The sequence below is a fragment of the Trachypithecus francoisi genome, unplaced genomic scaffold, assembly GCF_009764315.1.
Source record: "Trachypithecus francoisi isolate TF-2019V2 unplaced genomic scaffold, Tfra_2.0 Lachesis_group9, whole genome shotgun sequence".
NCBI lineage: Eukaryota > Metazoa > Chordata > Mammalia > Primates > Cercopithecidae > Trachypithecus > Trachypithecus francoisi.
In genome coordinates, this window is record NW_022681474.1 from 75,960,096 (window position 1) to 75,979,862 (window position 19,767).

At 38.8% G+C, this 19,767-nt stretch overlaps 1 protein-coding gene across 2 annotated transcripts in view; it reads right to left on the bottom strand.

Moving 5' to 3' along the window:
• Positions 1 to 19,359, bottom strand: part of UBE2D1 (ubiquitin conjugating enzyme E2 D1) — a 35,101-nt gene extending 15,742 nt beyond the window's left edge. The window contains exon 1 of one of the 2 annotated variants that reach the window (XM_033209970.1): positions 19,111 to 19,359. Coding sequence is in view for 1 of the 2 variants with exons in the window: in XM_033209969.1 (XP_033065860.1) it covers positions 19,111 to 19,134 (24 nt within the window). In the remaining variant the exon portion in view is untranslated. The remainder of the gene's footprint in view (positions 1 to 19,110) is intronic. The other variant, XM_033209969.1, reaches the window with a different exon arrangement.
• Positions 19,360 to 19,767: the final 408 nt, after the last annotated feature.

Below are 19,767 nucleotides of genomic sequence, written 5' to 3' on the forward strand. Positions count from 1 at the left end.
CCTATGTATAAAAATACATAGGTAAAGCACCTAGCTTAATACCTGACATGTATAATAGATGCTTAATAAATGCTAACTTTCCCCTATCTACCGGAATGTTTTTTAAAAGTAAGAATTTTATGCACTTTATTTATGGATCCCTCCATGATACTTAGCACAATGCCTTTCACATAAGGTGTTTGGTATTATTTGAATCAGCAATAAAATTTAAAGACAAATGTCATCAGTAGAACACGAATATCTCAGATTTCAATATTTTACAAATGCAAGTGATTAGATCTGATAATCAAATCCAAATAAATTATTCTTTTATATAGACATGTAGATTGCATATGGTAAAAAGTATAACAGGTGTTACAATAGTGCAGGTCACTTGAAAACACTATGGTAAGCTTTTAAGTAACATGTGAAATACAAAAATGAATATCAAAATATTAATCATTAAGATATTATACCATTATCACAAATATTTTCAATTTATAGAATGTATTATATATTCTAGCAAAGTATCCAAAGCTACACAAAATTCCTGTTAAATTTTTCTTTCCATTTCTCTGGTTTAGAAGATCTCAAAGCTCTAAACATTCCTTATTGTTTATTTAGGATGGTATTGACCGACTTTCAGGACACAGCTTTGGGTTGCTTTCCAAGGGAGTTAGGGGTTTGTGCTGAGCTGACCTCATCTCAAAGTAAGTCGTCTTCTAACCACTGGCAATCCTTAGTGACAGAGCTGCCCACAGACAGGGCTGCAGTCTGTGGCATGGACAGAAATTTTGTTTGTTTATTCCATGGTTCACTTAACCAGATGGGCTAAATATAGAAATTTATCAACTATTTCTACATCCTTCCTAACAGGCATTATTCAGATTTTATACTTTCATCCCAACTATACCCTTCCAAGGCATTAAAGATTTAATGCAATAGTATCAGATTATGATGCTAATAAAAATCCTCATAAATCACTGGTCAGGCACATTGTTGATGATTAAACTGGGGCATGAAATTAAAGGAGAACTTACTCATTTGTGGAAAAAATATTTTTACAAGATGTAGCTTAAAAGGTATAGGAAAGAGGTCCTCTAGGTTCTTAGAAGCTTAAAAGTAGCTACAGAAGTTGTACCTCCAAGGAAACACATGTAAGAGTAGTTATAAGCCTCAGGGGTCCCCTTCTGAATGTGTCACTAAAGTTTAGAATACTGTAGGGAACCCTGGAAAGAAAGTTTATCCTAGGACAGAAGAGTGATCTAGTAAGGAACTAGTAAAAATAACTGATGTAAACTACCTTCTAAATCAAAAACAGAAACTGATATATGAAACATTACAAAGTAAGGTGATAAGATGTGGTAAATTCTGAAAAGTCACAAGGATTGCCTCAGAGTTTACTTCCTATCCATCTCTTTAAACTTGGGGTACACTTTTGTACCCTTATTTGTGAAATGGTAGATTGCTGGGGGCATAGAAAAAGTTAGTGATTTTTTTTTCCATTTAAGAGATGGGGGTCTCCTTATGCTGCCCAGGCTGGACTCAAACTCCTGCACTTAAGCAATCCTCCCGCCCTACCCTCCCCAAGTGGTTGGGATTCCAGGTGCATATTGCCACACCCATGATTGTTTTTTTAATATTCCAGTTATTACAAGTAGGACTCAGGGCTGCTATCATCTTGCCACACAGACCGTGTGCCACCGACAATAAAGGACACCATTCACACAGGCCCCAAAGTGAGTGTTGCTTCCTAGGAGCTCTGCAAAGCCTTAATACAGAAAGTTGCACATAGGAAATGAACATATCCTTTAAACCTAACTTAGCATATTATCACCATCTCAGGCAAACAAATAGTACTTTTGATGTGGAAGCAAAAGTTTTGGTGGTTGGCATCTGAATGGGACCAAGAGTACTTATTTTACCTTTAGCTACTGTGACAATGTGTTGAAAATGGAAATAAAAAGAAAGAAAAAAAAAAAAACAATGTCAAACCCAGAACTCAAAAAGCTAAAACAATGACATTTCTAGTAGAGGGAAAGTTTTTTTTCAATAGATGGTGCTGGGTCAATTAGGTATCCATATGAGGATATCACAACCTTGATCCCCTACCTCAAATAATATACAGTTAAGTGCCACATAACGTCTCAAGCAACTGATTGCATATATAGTGGTCACATTAAATTATAATGGCGATGAAAAATTCCTATCACCTAATGACCTTGTAGCCATCCTAACATCGCACTGCAATGTCTTACTCATATGCTTTAGTGATGCTGGTGTAAACAAATCTACTGTGTTACCAGTCCTATAAAAGTATAGCACATACAACTGTGTACGGTGCATAATAATTGACAGTGATAATCCACAACTATGTTACTGGTTCATGTATTTACTATATTATACTTTTAATCATTATGTTGATGTGTACTCTTTCTACTTATAAAAAAAGAACTGCAAACAGCCTCAGGAAGGTTCTTCAGTAGATATTCCAGAAGAAGGGACTGTTATCAGAGGGGACAACAACTCCATGCTGTCCCTGAAGACCTTCCAGTGGGACAAAATGGGGAGGTGTAGAGCTGGAAGATAGTGATACTGAGTATCCTGACCCTGTGTAAGCCTAGGCTAATGTGTGTGTGTGTTGTGTCTTAGTTTTTAACAAAAAAGCTTAAAAAGTGAAAAAATGTGAAAAAAATTAAAATAGAAGCTTACAGAACAAGGATATAAAAAAGGAAATATTTTTATATCACTATATAATGTGTTTTGTGTTTTAAGCTAAGTGCTATTAAGAAAGAGTCCAGGGCTGGGCGCGGTGGCTCAAGCCTGTAACCCCAGCACTTTGGGAGGCCAAGACGGGCGGATCACGAGGTCAGGAGATCGAGACCATCCTGGCTAACACGGTGAAACTCCGTCTCTACTAAAAAATAGAAAAAACTAGCCGGGCGAGGTGGCGGGCGCCTGTAGTCCCAGCTACTCGGGAGGCTGAGGCAGGAGAATGGTGTAAACCCGGGAGGCGGAGCTTGCAGTGAGCTGAGATCCGGCCACTGCACTCCAGCCTGGGTGACAGAACGAGACTCCGTCTCAAAAAAAAAAAAAGAGTCCAAAAGTTAAAAAAAATTAAAGTTTATAAACTGAACTGAAAGAGTTACAGTAAAGTAAGTTTATTATTGAAGAAAAATATTTTTCACATAAATATGTATACACTAAGTATATGTACAGTGTTTATAAAGTCTACAGCAGTGTACAGTAATGCCCAAGGCCTTCACATTCACTCACCACTCACTCGCTGACTTACCCAGAACAACTTCCAGTCCTGCAAACTCCATTCATGGTAAGTGCCCTATACAGGCATACCATTTTTTCTCTTTTATACTATATTTTTATTGTACCTTTTTAATGAGTAGCTATATTTAAATGTACAAATATTTCCCACTGTGTTACAACTGCCTATAGTATCAGCACAGTCACATGCTGTATAAGTTTCTAGCCTAGGAGCAACAGACTATACTATATAGCCTAGGTGTATAGTAGGCTGTACCATCTAGGTTTGTGAAAGTACACTCGATGATGTTTGCACAATGACAAAACTGCCTAACGATGCATTTCTCAGAAATTATCCCTGTCATTACACAACGCATGACTATACAAAAATCAATCCTAAATAGACTATAGGTTTAAGTGTGAAAAGTAAAATAATAAAGATTTTTAAAACTCTATAAAGGCAGAGATTTTTTAACAGGACACAGAGTACTAACAGTAAAAGAAAAAAATGAAAAATTTGGACTTGATTAAAATTAAGAACATCTGTTCACCAAAAGACACATTAAAAGTGTGAAGAGACAAGCCACCAAGTGGGAGAAAATATCTGCAATATTACATATATCTGACAAAAGTCTCATCCAGAACACGTAAAAGATATTCCTACAGATCAACTTTTTAAAAAGCAGCTTAAACAGGCACTTTACAAAAGAAGCTATCCAAATGGCCAATACATATATATATCAGATGGGGCTCAGCTTCATTAGTCATTAAGGATATGCAAATTTAAACCAAAATGCTATGCCACTACATATCCAACAAAATGATTTAAACGAAATAGAAGAGAGTACAAGTGTTGGCAAAGATTTGAAACAACTGGAACTCTGGAACTCCTGGTGGAAGAGGAAAACTGATAGTAACCACTACTGGTAAACATAGAAATACTCTACGACCTAGCATTTCTACTGCTAGGTATATACCCAACAGAAAAGTGAATATGCATGCCATTATTTGTAATAGCCCCAAACCAGAAGCAACCCAATGTCCACCAAAGTAGAACGAACAACTCGAAGCATATTCATGCAATAAGAATGAACTACAGCTCCAGGCAACAATATAGATGAACCTTACAAATATGGTGAGCAAAAGCAACCAGAGACAAAAAGATACATACTGTATGACTCCCCTTAAATAATGCTCAAAAACAGGCTACAGTAATGTACGGTGATAGAGATTAGAATAGTGATTTACCTTGAGGACAGAGGTAAAGCTAAGAAGGGAGAAGAAAGGGTTTCTAGGGTCCTTGTAATACTATTTATTGAGCTGGGTGCTGGTTTCACAGGTTTATTCACTTTGTAAAAATTGGTCAAACTGTATAGTTTATGTCTGTATAAGTGAAACAAAAAGTTTACATTATAACTTTTAAAATGTATTTTGCCACAATGAATAACACAATGATAACAAAAAAGACGGGCAAGGATATATAGAATTTATATAATGGAAAAGATGGCTATCAAATAATGAGACTACTTACAAATCTGTATATGAAAAGAACTCATTATAGAAGAACACTGTGTGAGTATACATATATTTTGTGTGGGTATTTCGGTCTCATTCCAGTGACTTTTAATCTAAAATTGAAATGCTTTGTTGATTCTATTTCCTTCTTCCCCTTTGAGACAAAAATAAGCTTAGAACAAGTCAACTCTATACCTAAACAGATCAAGCAATAAATATCATCAAACTGGTGAAAGTATGTTCCAGAAAAAAATAGTCTGTGCCAATGAAGCAATTTTCTATTCAAATGTGATTAATATTCGAATTAAAAAAACTAGCTGGGAGTATCTAAATTTTAAAATAAAAATATAAGATATTAATGATCAGTAGATTAAAGGACAGTGTCTTTATATTATGACCAGAACTATAAAAGCACTTATAATAAAGCCACAAAAATGTGTATTTAATGGACTTATATAGTCTTACATGGCTAAGCACCTCTATTCTAGTTCAGATTTCTATAAACAACTAGACACAAAGAAAAGTACTGAGAGGTCTGAAACTGAATTTTAAATTGCCACAGATGGCATGTTTATAACACCCCCACAATATGCCGAGTGTTCTCCATAAAACCAACCTAGACACAATCCCTGCCTCTAGGGGACTTAAAATCTAAAAGTAGATGAGGCAGCCTAATTCAAACAAAGTAAACAAATAAAAGGAAACAAAGAAGGGAATGTAAGAGAAGGGGCCTGCATTAATCTCCTGGCTCCCAGAAGGGTAACTGGCCAATCTGAGCAGAGGGGAATAAAAGCAAACAAGTGAGAACTGCCTTATTTACCATAAAACTTAATATGACACAATGCAGTAAATATTCCCTAAAAAATTATGCTGACCAGACTGAAAATGCTTTGTTGTTTTCTAGTTTCAACAGTCAGAAGATCTAAATCTCCATAATAGATATAATACATACCCCACTGGGTGTGAGTAAAAGACATTAAACAGTCCATGTAAGGGACTGATTTACAGCCCAAAATTTAAATTACTAAATCCAAAGCCTATGAAAGCATTACTTCAAAACTCCTGGCTCAACCGGCAATTAATTAACATGACACAACCATCTTTACCTCAAAATTCCTAAAACAAGACAGTGATTCTTACTGGACTGCATTTTTCATGTTGCCTCTAAAAGGATATATGAGCTATATTTGGTCTGTCTGTAAATAAACATTTCACGGGCTTACAGTTCAGGCCCTGATCTCCTTATCCAGTTGACTAGAGCTATTTCAATAGAAAGATGTCAAACGATCATCAGAAATGTCTCCAAATACAGAACATCTTTAAGCCTGTAAATTAAAGTACATCTGGATTTTAAACCATGTAGATTCTTCCCGAAGACTTCAAAATGCTGACAACATCCAATTAACTAAGTTACAGGAACCAAACTCACTTCAACAAACTGGTCCTATCTACTTTGCTGTCTCCTTGGATCAAGTTTCTCTGGCAAAAGCTGTTTATTTAAAAATAATAATGCAGCCAAATGCCACAAAAAAGGAAGATGAAGAAAGCAATAATATGTGACTTTGTCTCATCAGTCATATATATTGAAAGTGAACTATAAAGAGTGTAATTTAGGGCCGGGCATGGTGGCTCATGCCTATAATCCCAGCACTTTGGGAGGCTAAGGCAGGCAGACCACCTGAGGTCAGGAGTTTGAGACCAGCCTGGCCAACATGGTGAAACCTCACCTCTACTAAAAATATAAAAATTAGCCAGGCTTGATGGTGCGTATCTGTAATCTCAGCTACTTGAGAGACTGAGGTAGGAGAATTGCTTGAATCCAGGAGGCAGAGGTTGCAGGCAGCCGAGATCGTGCCATTGCACTCCAGCCTGGGCAAAAAGAGCAAAACTCCATCTCAGGGGGCAGAGAGGGGGGGAAGAGTGTAATTTAGAATAAAAGCTTGAGGTCAGAATTACAGACATTATTTACTCAGTGCCTCACATCTCAACCACTTTCCCCCAGTTTTCTCTGTACCAGGCATAATGACTCAATTTCCCAAAATGCTATCTCGCTTCTACTTTCAAACATGGCTTCCTATTTAGATGGCAGACTCTTGATCACACTCTCTACATATAATATTTCCATCAGAGGAATTATATAAATAAAAATCTATTTTAGACAAATCCAAAGCAGCCGAGTAAAAGCTGTATTTGAATCTGTTTTATGAAGTCTTACAGCAAAAACGCATTGATTCGTTTCAGTAATTCAAACTCTAAACCTTGGAGTTACCATCTAATTCCTCTCTTCACAACCCACTCCCTCACAATTTGAAAAGTACCAAATTGTTCAGATTCTCCTTCTGTCTAGATCCTTCCCTCTGAAAGGGTCCCAGAAGGCCCATCAAATAGGACAGCTGAGGTCCAACGTGCAGAAGAGTCTGATAGGAGCCAGAGGAGAGGTAGTTTAGGGTAAGAACCCAAAGGTTCCAGTCAGGCAGACAATATTAATATCTGGGACCAGACTGGATAACAGAAGGAGGAATCTGAAGAGATTGCCTAGACCAGGGAGCCTGTGATACTTGACTCGGAAGGTCAAGAAAGTCTAGGCATAGATGGATCACACCAACTCAAAAGGGCCAGGTGGTACAAACAGCCTGTAATTTTTGTCATATACCCCTCTTTTCAATGTCCTCTGCTAACATCGTAGCTTAGACCCTCTTTGGATCTCACTTAAGTGCAATATCGTAACTTACCTACTAGCCTCCTATTTCTCTACCTATACACTGCTGCTGAAATCATCTTCTTGAAGAGCCATGTAAAACCTCTTTGATGTTTTCCATTCACCTTCAAGTAAGACTAAGTCCTTAAAACGACTTACCAGACCTTCCAAGATCTGAATTCTCTCTAGCCTCATATCTGCAATACTTTTCCCCAGTGCTCTCTGCACCAGCCATGACTTTTAATTCCTCCAAATGTTATCTTGCCTTTAGTTGCAAACATGGCTTCCTTTTAGGCAGAAGATACTTAATCATCTCCCTTCCCCAAAACACTCTCTCCCTCAGTCATTCATTTTATCTACTTTACTTTTACTTTCATGTCTCATCTTAAACATCACTGCCTTCAGGAGGTTTTCCCTGAACCCTTCAATGGATCTCTGCTATATTCCTAGAATACTCTGTGCATCCCTTTTCATGACATTAATCAAAATTATAATGACAAACAGTAAACAATCTTGAGTTTGATGAGGGCAAGGATGCACTGCTCACACCTGTAATCCTAGCACTTTGGGAGGCTGAGGTGGATGGATCATTTGAGGTCAGGGATTCCAGACCAGCCTGGCCAACATGGTGAAACCCAGTCTCTACTAAAAAACACAAAAATTAGCCAGGCGTGGTGGTGCACGCCTGTAGTCCCAGTTACTGGGGAGGCCGAGGAAGGAAAATCGCTTGAACCTGGGAGGCGGAGGTTGCCATGAGCAAAGATCATACCACTGCACTCCAGTCTGGGTGACAGAGTGAGACTCCATCTAAAAAAAAAAAGCATTAGTTCCTATTACTCAAAAACCTTCAGTGGCTTCCCCAATCTTCTCCATTAAGTATGTATTTCTCAGCACGGGCCTTCAAGGTTGTCTACAATATGAAGCTTTATGGTCTACTGTTTCTGAATGATTCCCAAAAGCAGGATTATCTGCTCCTTCCTAAATAAGCCAAGCGTATTCTAGTGTCATTTCTGTAGCTTCCCCTACGAGCCTGGCTCCCCTAAGTCTTTCAAAATGCTATCCACTCTTCCCAACCTATATCAAATTCCATCTTCTCCACAGTCTTTCCTGATTTTCCCAAATAAATTTGGCCTCTCCCATCTTTGACTCCCTTCCTGTTTAAATACATTGTATTTTCTGTTTGGTACTTTCCTAAATCCATCTAGTTGTTACAGGATTTTTCTTACACTTATTAATTCTAAATTTCTTAGATAATGGTGATAGCTGTTTTTCTATATAACTAGCATCTCCTTACTGCATTTAGTATATGCCTTATATCAGAAGGTGTTCCATAAATGCATTAACTTGAATCTTTTGAGACAGGGTGTTGCTGTCATACAAGCTGAAGTGCAGTGGCACAATCACAGATTGTAACAAGGTTACAATCAACTGTAACCTTGAATTCCTGGGCTCAAGTGATCCTCCCACCTCAGCCTCCTAAGTAGCTGAGACTACAGGCACGTGCCACCACGCTGAGCTATTTTTTTAATTTTTTTTTTTTTATAAATGTGATCTCACTATGTTGCCCAGGATGGTCTCAAACTCCTAGGCTCAAATGTTTTTTCTACCTAGGTCTCTCAAAGTGCTGGGATTACAGGTGTGAGCCACCGTGCCTGCCCAGCATTGAATCTTAAAAATCTATTACACAGGCTGGGCACCAGGGTCTCACCTATAATCCCAGTACTTTGGGAGGCTAAGGTGGGTGGATTACTTGAGGTCAGGAGTTCGAGACCAGCCTGAACAACATGGCAAAATCCTGTCTCCACTAAAAATACAAAAATTAGCCAGGCATGGTAGTGCACACCTGTAGTCCCAGCTACTCAGGAGGCTGAGGCATGAGAATCCCCTAAACCCAGGAAGTGGAGATTGCAGTGAGCCAAGATCGCGCCACTGCACTCCAGCCTGGGCGACAGAGCGAGACTTCACCTCAAAAAAAAAAAAACTATTACCTACAGGGCAGCTGTGCAGCTGTGTATGGCAGTTGTCTAAATATGTGGATAAAACACTCTTTTAAGTACAAAAGCTACCCGTGAAATACAGAGAAGCTAAAGTGAATTAGAGAAGCACATTATGTTACCAGTGCAATAATAGAAATACATTTTATTTGCATCATAAATAATTGCTATTTAAAGAGTAAGATTTATTGACCTTATATTATACATTAAGAGATGTCAACATTTATTTCAAATCTGATATTTCAAAATAAATGGAATTTTAAGTTAAGTCTAATATAGTTGCAAAGCACAGTGCCAAAGTTCAGTGTTTGTTTTTGTGATCACTACTGTTTGCTGCAACAAACAAACAAACAAAAACAGCAAATAACATTATTTAGGTTTGCCTAAAATTATGATTCAGAAGGGATGATATAAAGTACCAAGTTCAATCCATTAAATTTCCAGGTGAGGAATATAAAGACTATGAGTCTCTTGGCCAAGGTCACAAAGCCAAACTAGGACGAAGGTTCAGACCATCTGACTTCTACTCCAGCACTCTTACTACCCCAGTTCAATACTCACCTCAACACTGTAACAGCTAGAGCACATTATTTTCAACCAACACTGAAGCAAACAATGCTCCAGTACTGTATTAAGGCCACTTGCACATTTTTAGCTATGCACCAGAGAAACAAAGTGCGATGAGTGAAGGAATGAGAAGGAATTCTTGTATTTTCTCAGGAGCTTATATCATATAAAAGGTTAGAAATGAATACTACTTCATAAGCTTTCAGGAGAGTTGTGTTTAAAGATACTCTGAGAGGCAAGAAAAACTTGATAGGAAATTAAATACAACTTAAATAGAATTTTGACATAAAATATGCAAATGGAACATTCTGAGTGCTCCATTATCAAAACTTACTATTTACAGTAACCAAAAAAAGATGGAAGAAAAAACAGAAAACCTAGCTGCCCATTTGTTAAAACGCGTGTAAAACATGAACATGCCTACCAATACCTACCAAATATTTGTTATTACATATTGCTTCTTACAGCTCTATACCTCATAACTGGCATATAGTGGGCACTTAAAGTGTTTCATAATAAATTCTCTACTCTGTGTTAGTATCATCCAGTATTATTCTTGAATATTATGGTTGTACATCAGTCACTAAAATGTTGCTACTTGTAGAAGGAAACAATGCATACAGTCTGCATCAAATGGAAATGCTGCCAAGGCTAGAACAGTTTACATTATGTGTATATGTGTATCAATGTATTTGTGTGACTCTATGTATGTGTATATGTATTCATTTGCTCTCCCTATATATGTATGCATGTATATGTATGTTTGTATGGCATGTATTTTTGACGTTAATTTTACCTAAGGATCTTATGTTATGGAACAGTGATTTTCCAGCTTTCCTTACAGCAATTCATAACGTGAAAAAGATTTTACATTACAACCTAGTACACACACACACAGGGACACACATACACAACCAAAACAAAAGTTTCATGAAACAACACCCTTACTATATGCAAAGCACTAATATTTTCAATTCCATTTTAAAAAGTGGATGTTTATTATTCACTAAACTGTTCGGAAACTCATAAAAGAGAAAAAAGAAAGATGTTGGGAAGGTGTACACCTTAGTTTGGCATCCATTTCTTAGAAATAACCTACCATCAATAGATACCAACCAGAAAATACCAAAAGGAAGTCTACGAACTATTAACCATCATTCATTCAAAAGTGCTGTTGAGCACCTGAAAGGCTGGGTCATAAAACAAGTCCCTACTTGGGAGGCCAAGGCAGGTGGAACACCTGAGGTCAGAAGTTCAAGACCAGCCTGATCAACATGGTGAAACCTAGCCTTTACTAAAAATACAAAAAGTTAGTTGGACGTGGTAGTGGGTGCCTGTAATCCCAGCTACTTGGGAGGCTGAGGCAGGAGAATCACTTGAACCCAGGAGGCGGAGGTTGCAGTGAGCCGAGATTGCACCACTGTACTTTAGCTTGGGCGACAAGAGCAAACTCCGTCTCAGGAAAAACAAAACAAGTCCCCACAATTTAAAAGGAGTCATATAATAATGGAATTTGTTCTCTGACCATAATGGAATTAGAAATCAGTAACAGAAAGCTATCTGTAAAATTCCCAAACATATGGCAAATAAATAATGTACTTCTAAATAATCCAAGGGTCAAAGAAGAGATAAAAAGGAAAATTAGAAAATATCTTTAAGTGAAAACAAAATACAGCAAAATTTGGGAGAAGTAAAAACACAAGCCGGAGATTTTCTGGTTTAAGAAAAGAACAACGAGCCCAGAGCATTCATTAGGTCCACTTAGTTTTCTCTAGAGCAATCCAACCATACTACTCCCAAACTCTCCTCACATAAGGAGAGTGGCCACCTACAATGAAAACAATCAGATTATTATTTGAGGAAGCTTAAGGTGAAGGAACCAGCTCCTCAGCTCACCCCCACTGGAGAGGTTTCTTAAGTCTAAAACAAGACCAGGAATCTAAATAAGCATTGTGGTGTCACTAAAGGAGATGAGCCATACAAACAGGACCATATGAACAGAGGGCAGTGAGAAATAAATCTGGAAAGTAGGCAAGACAAGAGGATGCAGAGCATGATGGTGGAATGGACAGCACTAGACTGTATGCTTCTAGATAGCAGCTTCCTCCCCATACTAAGGACAACTCCTGGAACACAACAGCCTGTTATTGCCTAACGTGTGAAACTGAACTTTCACAGATTCATCTCAGAACCAAACTAAGCACAGAAACACCTTAGCTTCTCAGAGATCATCAAGACCAAGATGGGCCAGAAATAAAACCTGTCCTGCCTTCAGACATATGTGCTAAGGTAGCCTGAGGACCCACCCCTCCAATCTCCAAACTCTGTAAATATGGGTCATATTATATATTCTAGTATCATTTATTCCAGCATTTCACAGGAGAGGAGAGAGGATAAGTATCTCAATTCCTGTTGTTAATTCAATGTAATTACTTTATCCACTATTAAAAAGGCGGGGGCTATTACATTAGTAGACGATCATTAACTTAGTTTTATGGCTAAATATTAGGTTTATCATTTCTATTAGTAGCACTCATTAAATGAAAATAAAGGGCCCATATGTTTTCTATGCGTATTTCAGGGAACTAAAGTGAGTAAGGACGCTATTCTGCTTTCCTGGAGCCAATCCCACATCCTGCTAGGTTTGGTTTTCATATGTGCCTGGCTTCTTAAAATAGGCATAAACAGTCTTATTTAGTTCTAGGCTATTTATTTCCACAGAGAAAAAAATCTCAGAACTTTTTAACTGTCATAAGTTACCTCATTTTTTTACACCTTTATTGTGATGAAGAAAGAAAAATACGGTATCAGGGGCAAAAGAAAGACTGAGCTTAATTACAAAGATTTAAAAGAAACATTTACATAGTGGCTTATTAGAGAAAGAACACTATCTCCCTCTCATCTCAAGGAAAACCATTTATCCCAAAACGCATAAATACTGTGCTTCTTTAAGTTATATCATTCTTTCTAGAAAGAACTAGAGTCTTGGATTTAATCTCATAATATGAACAGTTTACTACTCAAAACCACTACAGGAACCAAATGACTCTATCAATTCAAAAACAGTTACCTCAAATAATAACTTCACAATGCAATGATACTTTTGACAGAGTATTTATGAACCACAACCAATGTTTCAAAATCCTTTTGGAGGAGAGAAATTCAAAGCGATGAAACAAAGATGATCAAAGTTATATTACTGATTTACAACATTAAACGATCTCAGCGTGCATTACTTTGGAGCAGAGATTTACACAGCACAATCAATACATTTGAGCAATGTGTCAGTGAAAATGATTAAATATGCCAAGGTCTTAATTATAATACCACTTTACATTCGTATAGAACATTCCAGTTTGCAAAGCACTTATATCCCATAAACCCATTTGACTCTATGTCTTCCAGTTTAAATATAATAGATATGAGTTCACGTGGATAAGAGAAGCTATGTACTGAAGTGGTTAAGAACATGGAATTACATAAGATGTATTAAATTTACTTTTGCTTGCTTCTATTTCCCTTTTTTAGAATGTGGCTACTAGAAAATTTAAAATTCAAATGTGGCTCACATTGTATTTCTATTGGATAGCATTGTTCAGTCAGTTTATCGACAGATTTTATTTGCTAGCCTGGGGGCACAATCACTGACGTATAAAAAGATTAAGAAAAGGAAATAACACCCTCTCCACTAAAGGATTTGATATTTTAAGTGAAGTGTCACAGGTTCAGTAATAATATTGCAGCCAAGCTTAAAAGCAAAATAAAAGGTAAAGTCATATAAAACTTTCTTAGGGAATGTGGCTGTTCTCTTCTATATATAGATTACTGACATTAAATTACGGAAAGTGATTTAAGAAACAATGTTACCCTCTTTAAAAGCCCACAGATTTGCTCTGCCTGAACAAGGAGGAAAATGTTCTGCCCACAGTCCGCTTGCTAGAACCTGAACGTAAAGACAGAATAAGGCAAGTGAGTCCTATAAGGAGGTTTCACCATCTACTCTGATATCGTTTACTCCTTCATTTTACAGAGAAAGAAAATGAGTCTTAGCCTGACTAGGTGGCTTATCCAAAATGTCATCATTTCAAAATTTAATCAATATAAAAATATCTGTTTATAAATATCTCATTAGTAACAATTATTTAGACTTTTATACTAGGTCTTCAAATTCCAGTATATATTTTACACTTCAGCACATCTCAATTTGGATACTAAATTTTCATCAGCAATATTTGATCTATATTTAGAGTTCATAAAGCTCAAGGTTGAAAACTAAATTTTCATAGCCAATTTGTTTCCATGTGGCTAGTGGCTACATTAGACAGAAAGCTTTATAGAATATCTGATGAGTTCAGTAAGCTCAGTGAATGCTCTCTTCAATATCCAAAAACTTTCATTCTCTCCTAAGGACAGAGGTGGAAGAGAAAGATCCTAGACTCTCCCTTCAGATAGGCAGTTTGGTGGCTTTCATTAGCGATATGTAACTGCAACTATTTTTGTGTTAACTGGGCATGAGAAGGTATTAAATAAAAGATTCTAGAATTAAAAAAAAAAAAGAATATGGAATTGAAGTCAACCATTTGTTTTGGACTTGCACCACTGTCACTTACTAGATAACACGATCATGAGTAAACTACTCAATATTTCTCTGCCTTAGTGTCATCATCTGTAAAATGGAAATAACACTCTTTCTACCTCTTGGGCATACTAAGAATTAAGTCAATTAATATATGTCACGTACTTATAAGGCAGAGTAACCATTACATACACCCTGGTTTTTGAGATCAGCAGCCTCATATGTATGGATATCCATACATATCCATTGTATGGAAATGTATGGGAAAATATGTACAAGCCTCATTATATGAAGCTAGTAAGCCACACGGCCAGGAATAAAAACCAGACCTTTGGCTGCATGAGGTGGCTGTAATTCCAGCACTTTGGGAGGCTGAGGCGGGTGGATCACCTGAGGTCAGGAGTTCGAGACTAGCCTGGCCAACATGGTGAAACCCTGTCTCTACTAAAAATACAAAAATTGGCTGGGTATGGTGGTATGGGCCTGTAGTCCCAGCTACTCAGGAGGCTGAAGTGGGAGGATCACTTGAGCCTCGGAGATGGAGGTTACAGAAAACCGAGATTGTGCCACTGCATTCCAGCCTGGGTGACAAAATGAGATCCTGTCTAAAAACAAAAAACAAAACAAAAAAACCTCAGACCTTCTTCTTCCATTTGATGCTCCATCCATAGAGGGCTGGGTTAAGTATCCTAAGGTTTTCTAGACTAACATAAACAGTTTAACATAAAATTTTACAAATCAAAAAAATTCAGCAGCTCAAAACATTAATCAAATTTGATTTTAATCTATATGTCTGTATACATGTTTCAGATCACACTGATTATTAAAAAACAAAAACAACTAATGTTCCATTTGGGGGGCAGAACTACACACCAAGGAATAGTTCTTTGGGTTGCTATATTTGTAAAACAAAACTCTATTGCCTCACTTTTCAAAAGACAGACAAAAATGGAAAGAAACTTATCACATCACATCACATAATGCTAGCATGATGTTCACTACCTCAAATTCTTTATCAAATAAGATCTATGATGACGATAATGACTGTTTTAGGATTTCCTTTTTTCCCACTTTAGGTTTCAAAACATTCAGTATTGGGTTATTAACATCTGTAATTTAAAAAATAATCCCCCCCAAAAAAAGTGTATCAAGGAATGAAAACAGTATTGATAGAAGAAACAACTTAGAGATTAATTCTAGAAAACAGATACTTAGCTGAAAAACTGTCCTCTTTTTTCAGACATGTTTTAGGTATCTTTCCTTAGACTTTGTTCAAACATTTTTCTTTTAATGATTTAGGTGACTGTGGTAACATCTTTCACTGTATTTAAAAATAGGGCATGGGTGCGTAAATGTATGAGCTGGAATGCAAAACTGGCACACTAAATCAGAGCATTAAATCATTTAGTATATTCTAGAATATTTAGTATATTCTAGTATAAAAATGTATTTTAAGCATTGATATCTCCATGCTCTGTCTTCACATATAATTTTAATCCAATCATCTTTTTCTTTTTCATAGTGAAGAAATGTGAAATCATGAACTTCTTAACGTTCTCAAATATGCCAAGCCAATTAATAGATTATTGGCCAGGTGTGATGGCTCACACCTGTAATCCTAGCACCTTGGGAGGCCGAGGCAGGTGGACTGCCTAAGCTCAGGAGTTCGAGACCAGCCTGGCCAACACAGTGAAACCCCATCTCTACTAAAATACAAAAAATTAGCCAGGCCTGGCAGCGTGTGCCTGTATAGTCCCAGCTACTCAAGAGGCTGAGGCAGGAGAATTGCTTGAACCCAGGAGGCAGAGGTTGCAGTGAGCCGAGATCACGCCACTGCGCTCCAGCCTGGGAAACAAAGCAAGACTCCATCTCAAACAAACAAACAAAAAAAGATTATCCTAGGACAATGCACTCCTCTATTCCAGGCCTCTGGATCCCTCCTTGAATAAGGACAGGCCAGAACATCAGTGGTTCTGAGTCTTCTTTCCACCCCAACCCATCTGAGGGATTCAACACTTCTCCATTTATAGAAGTGAGATAGTCTGAAAACGTCCCTCAGGTGATTCTAAGACACTACCCTAGAAGCTGTTCCCGTGCTGGTACCCTCTACTACACTACGGCAGACTTATCTGAGGTTCCACACAGCTCTACAGTCTGCCACTTTAGGTACAGGAAAACTATAGTAACACTTCAATAGGAGCTTAAGAATAAAGGCCAAAAGTTAGTATACATCTTCATTTGTTGGAACATGAAAGATTCAAATAAGAATGTCTATACTGATGACATCAAAGAAGAAGATGGTATAACTGTTCATATGGCAGGTGGCACAACTGACCTAGAATTGGCTTCTAATCAAGGAGGTAGATAAAGGAGGAGGAAAAATTGGGAATCAATCAAAATAATCACCCCTAAGGTTTGAGGAAATGGTCTGAATGTGTGATTAATGGAAAGAAGACTTGTGTAAGTTAACTTGCCTGATATCAGAAAGGGAAGCCAAAGATGAACGCATAGAGATGTGATGGTATATGATCCCAATTTCTTCTCCAAAATATCAATTTGTCACATGTTTGATATCAATTCTATGTAAGTAATTTTTTTTGAACAACTCTATAAACTAATAACCAATAAATACTAAAAAGAAAAGATTTAGACACACACATTATAAATATAAATCAAATACACCAGTTCAGCATGGTGATTGACGAGAACTGCCAAGCATGGTATTTACAAACAATGTTCATATTTCTTTGAATATCCACTTACTGTGGACAAATTACACAGCATTTAAACGCTATTGTTAGTTGGGTATGGTGACTTGTGCCTGTAATCCCAGACTCTCTGGAGGCCAGGAGTTCAAGACCAGCATGGGCAACATACTGAGATCCCCATCTCTTAAAAAAACACAGTGATAATTTAAAAAGATCTTGTATGTGCAAAATCATGTGAAAAATTCTCACAACTAGGAAAGAAGGAAATAGAATTTGAAAACTTCCTTGGAAGATGTGCATTTTCTGATCCAAATGTGAACCAATATTACATCGTCATTAATAAGTATGCAAGTTATGGTAAAGAGGCTGACTGAGGCTTCAAAATTAGGATATTTATATAAAACAATGTGTAACTGAACTATCTTCAAACAAGAAAACATTATGACTTAATAAATGCTGATGCCGATTGTTAACTGTATGTTTTACAATAAGACGACCTTTAAATGGGACAACAAATAACAGGTGATCCACAGATTTAGAATTTGAAAATAAAAAACTGGCAGGCTCTAAAAGTTGCTGTCCTCTGTACCTAAAGATGCCACTAGTGGCGAGTCAGAATACAATGTGTACGTCACTATCACTGCTCTAACATTTACTATTGCTATAATGGACTCCTGGTCAAAAAAGTAGATAAAAATGTGGGCATTAATTTCTTCTGAAACAACTACAAAATACACTGACCACTGTTGCTTAACTTAGTGAAAAGCACTCCCTATTTAACAAACACATTCTCAATGTTCCCAGTGTGAACTGTAACTGTAAAACCTAAAACTTGGGTCAGTACACAAACCAACAAGAAATAAAAATGAACAGAAAGAAATGCCCGAATCTCAGTTCTGAAGGATGTTCGCTTCTGAAATGGTGGCAATAAATACTGTGAAAAAAAGACAATTCCATACACAGGGTTGAGATGGGTGAACAGTTGTTGGATGAAGATATACATTTCTTCCTCATTCTATACCCATGTGTCAAAGCATCAAAACAATTTATTTGCGACAGTTTATGTTGTGTCTCGAACTTTACATCTAAGTTTATCTCGAGGGGCAAAAAAAACCTGTTTGGCTTGACTCACCGTGAATCACAGCCAGGAGGTCATCTTGTTGTGTATCAGCAACTATGTTTTCGCTACAGCTATGTGACCTGAGGTGGCAGCAGCAGAGGCACCAAAATAGAAGGGGCAGGAGCCTTCTCTTGGCTTCTTGGCCGCAAATGGGCTTTCCAGCCCATTCGGGCAACTGAGCAAGAGCCAACCGCAGAGGAGAAAGAACCAACCCGACAGCTCCGCGGGGAAAGGCTGCAGGCCCACCCCACCTTCCGTACCCTCCCGGGGAGCCCGGGTAGGCAAGAACATAAAAGAGACAGGCTTAAGAAACAGCCTGGAGAAAACACAGCATGACAGGGGTCAAAACTAGCCTCATGGAGGGCAAAACCCAGCCGTGACCGTGAAGCACAGATTTCGGGGCGGTCTGGACGCGGAGGAGGCTCTCTACCCTGGGGCTCCGGGAGCGGCCCCAGCGCGAGCGCGCCACGGGCCCCCAGCCTTCAAGCTCCTCCGGCCGCCTGGGACCTGCCCCCGCTCCTACCTCACCTGTCCGGTGCCCGCTGGCCGGGCCCGAGCCTCCGGCTCCCTGCCCGCACCCCGGCCCACCCTTCCATCCCGTGCTCTCCCTGCATATCTCTCGGGACCACTGGCCGAGTCAGCGTGGGCAGGGGCCGCTGCCCCGCAGCCCCAGGCCCGGCCCCGGCACTCACTTTCTGAATCCGCTTCAGCGCCATGGGTCAGGGATCGCGGTGGGGACACCGGCCGGCAGGGGTCGGCTGCGGGGCTCGGGGGCGTGGGTCGTCGCGAGTTGGGCTCGCTGGCAGCTCAGCTGGCTCCGCGCGGTGGGTCCCCGGTTCGCCGCTCCCTGGCTCGCTCCGGGCGCCGGTGCCTGCTCCGTCTGCGCCCGAGCGCGAGTGTGCGGGCGGGGACGCCGGCGAGACTCTTTTGTTTCCGCTTTTGCTTCTGGGAAGGAGCCTGCGCCCTCCCCGCCGCGCCCCGCCCCGCCTGGCATACTGGGAAGTGTAGTTCCAGCCCTGTCCTCGGCCGCAGGCCCCCAGACGCTGCCAGTTTACTTACTGCTGACCTTAGACAGGCAGCTTAAGGTGAGAGCTGCCGGGTGCTGGAGTTAGTCTCTACAGTCTCATTTAGAGCAAGTTACTGAATCTGGGGCTGCGCATCTGTAAAATGGGGATGACAAATGAGCTCCTAACACACATAAAGGAATTTCTAAATCATCAGTTAGTAATTCCTTATCCAATAGGTGCCACAGCTGGTTTTATTATTTTTACCTTTAAATATTTCACTGTCTTTTCTCAAATATATAAATTGTCTCAATTACTCACCCAGCACACATGCACAAACTCATA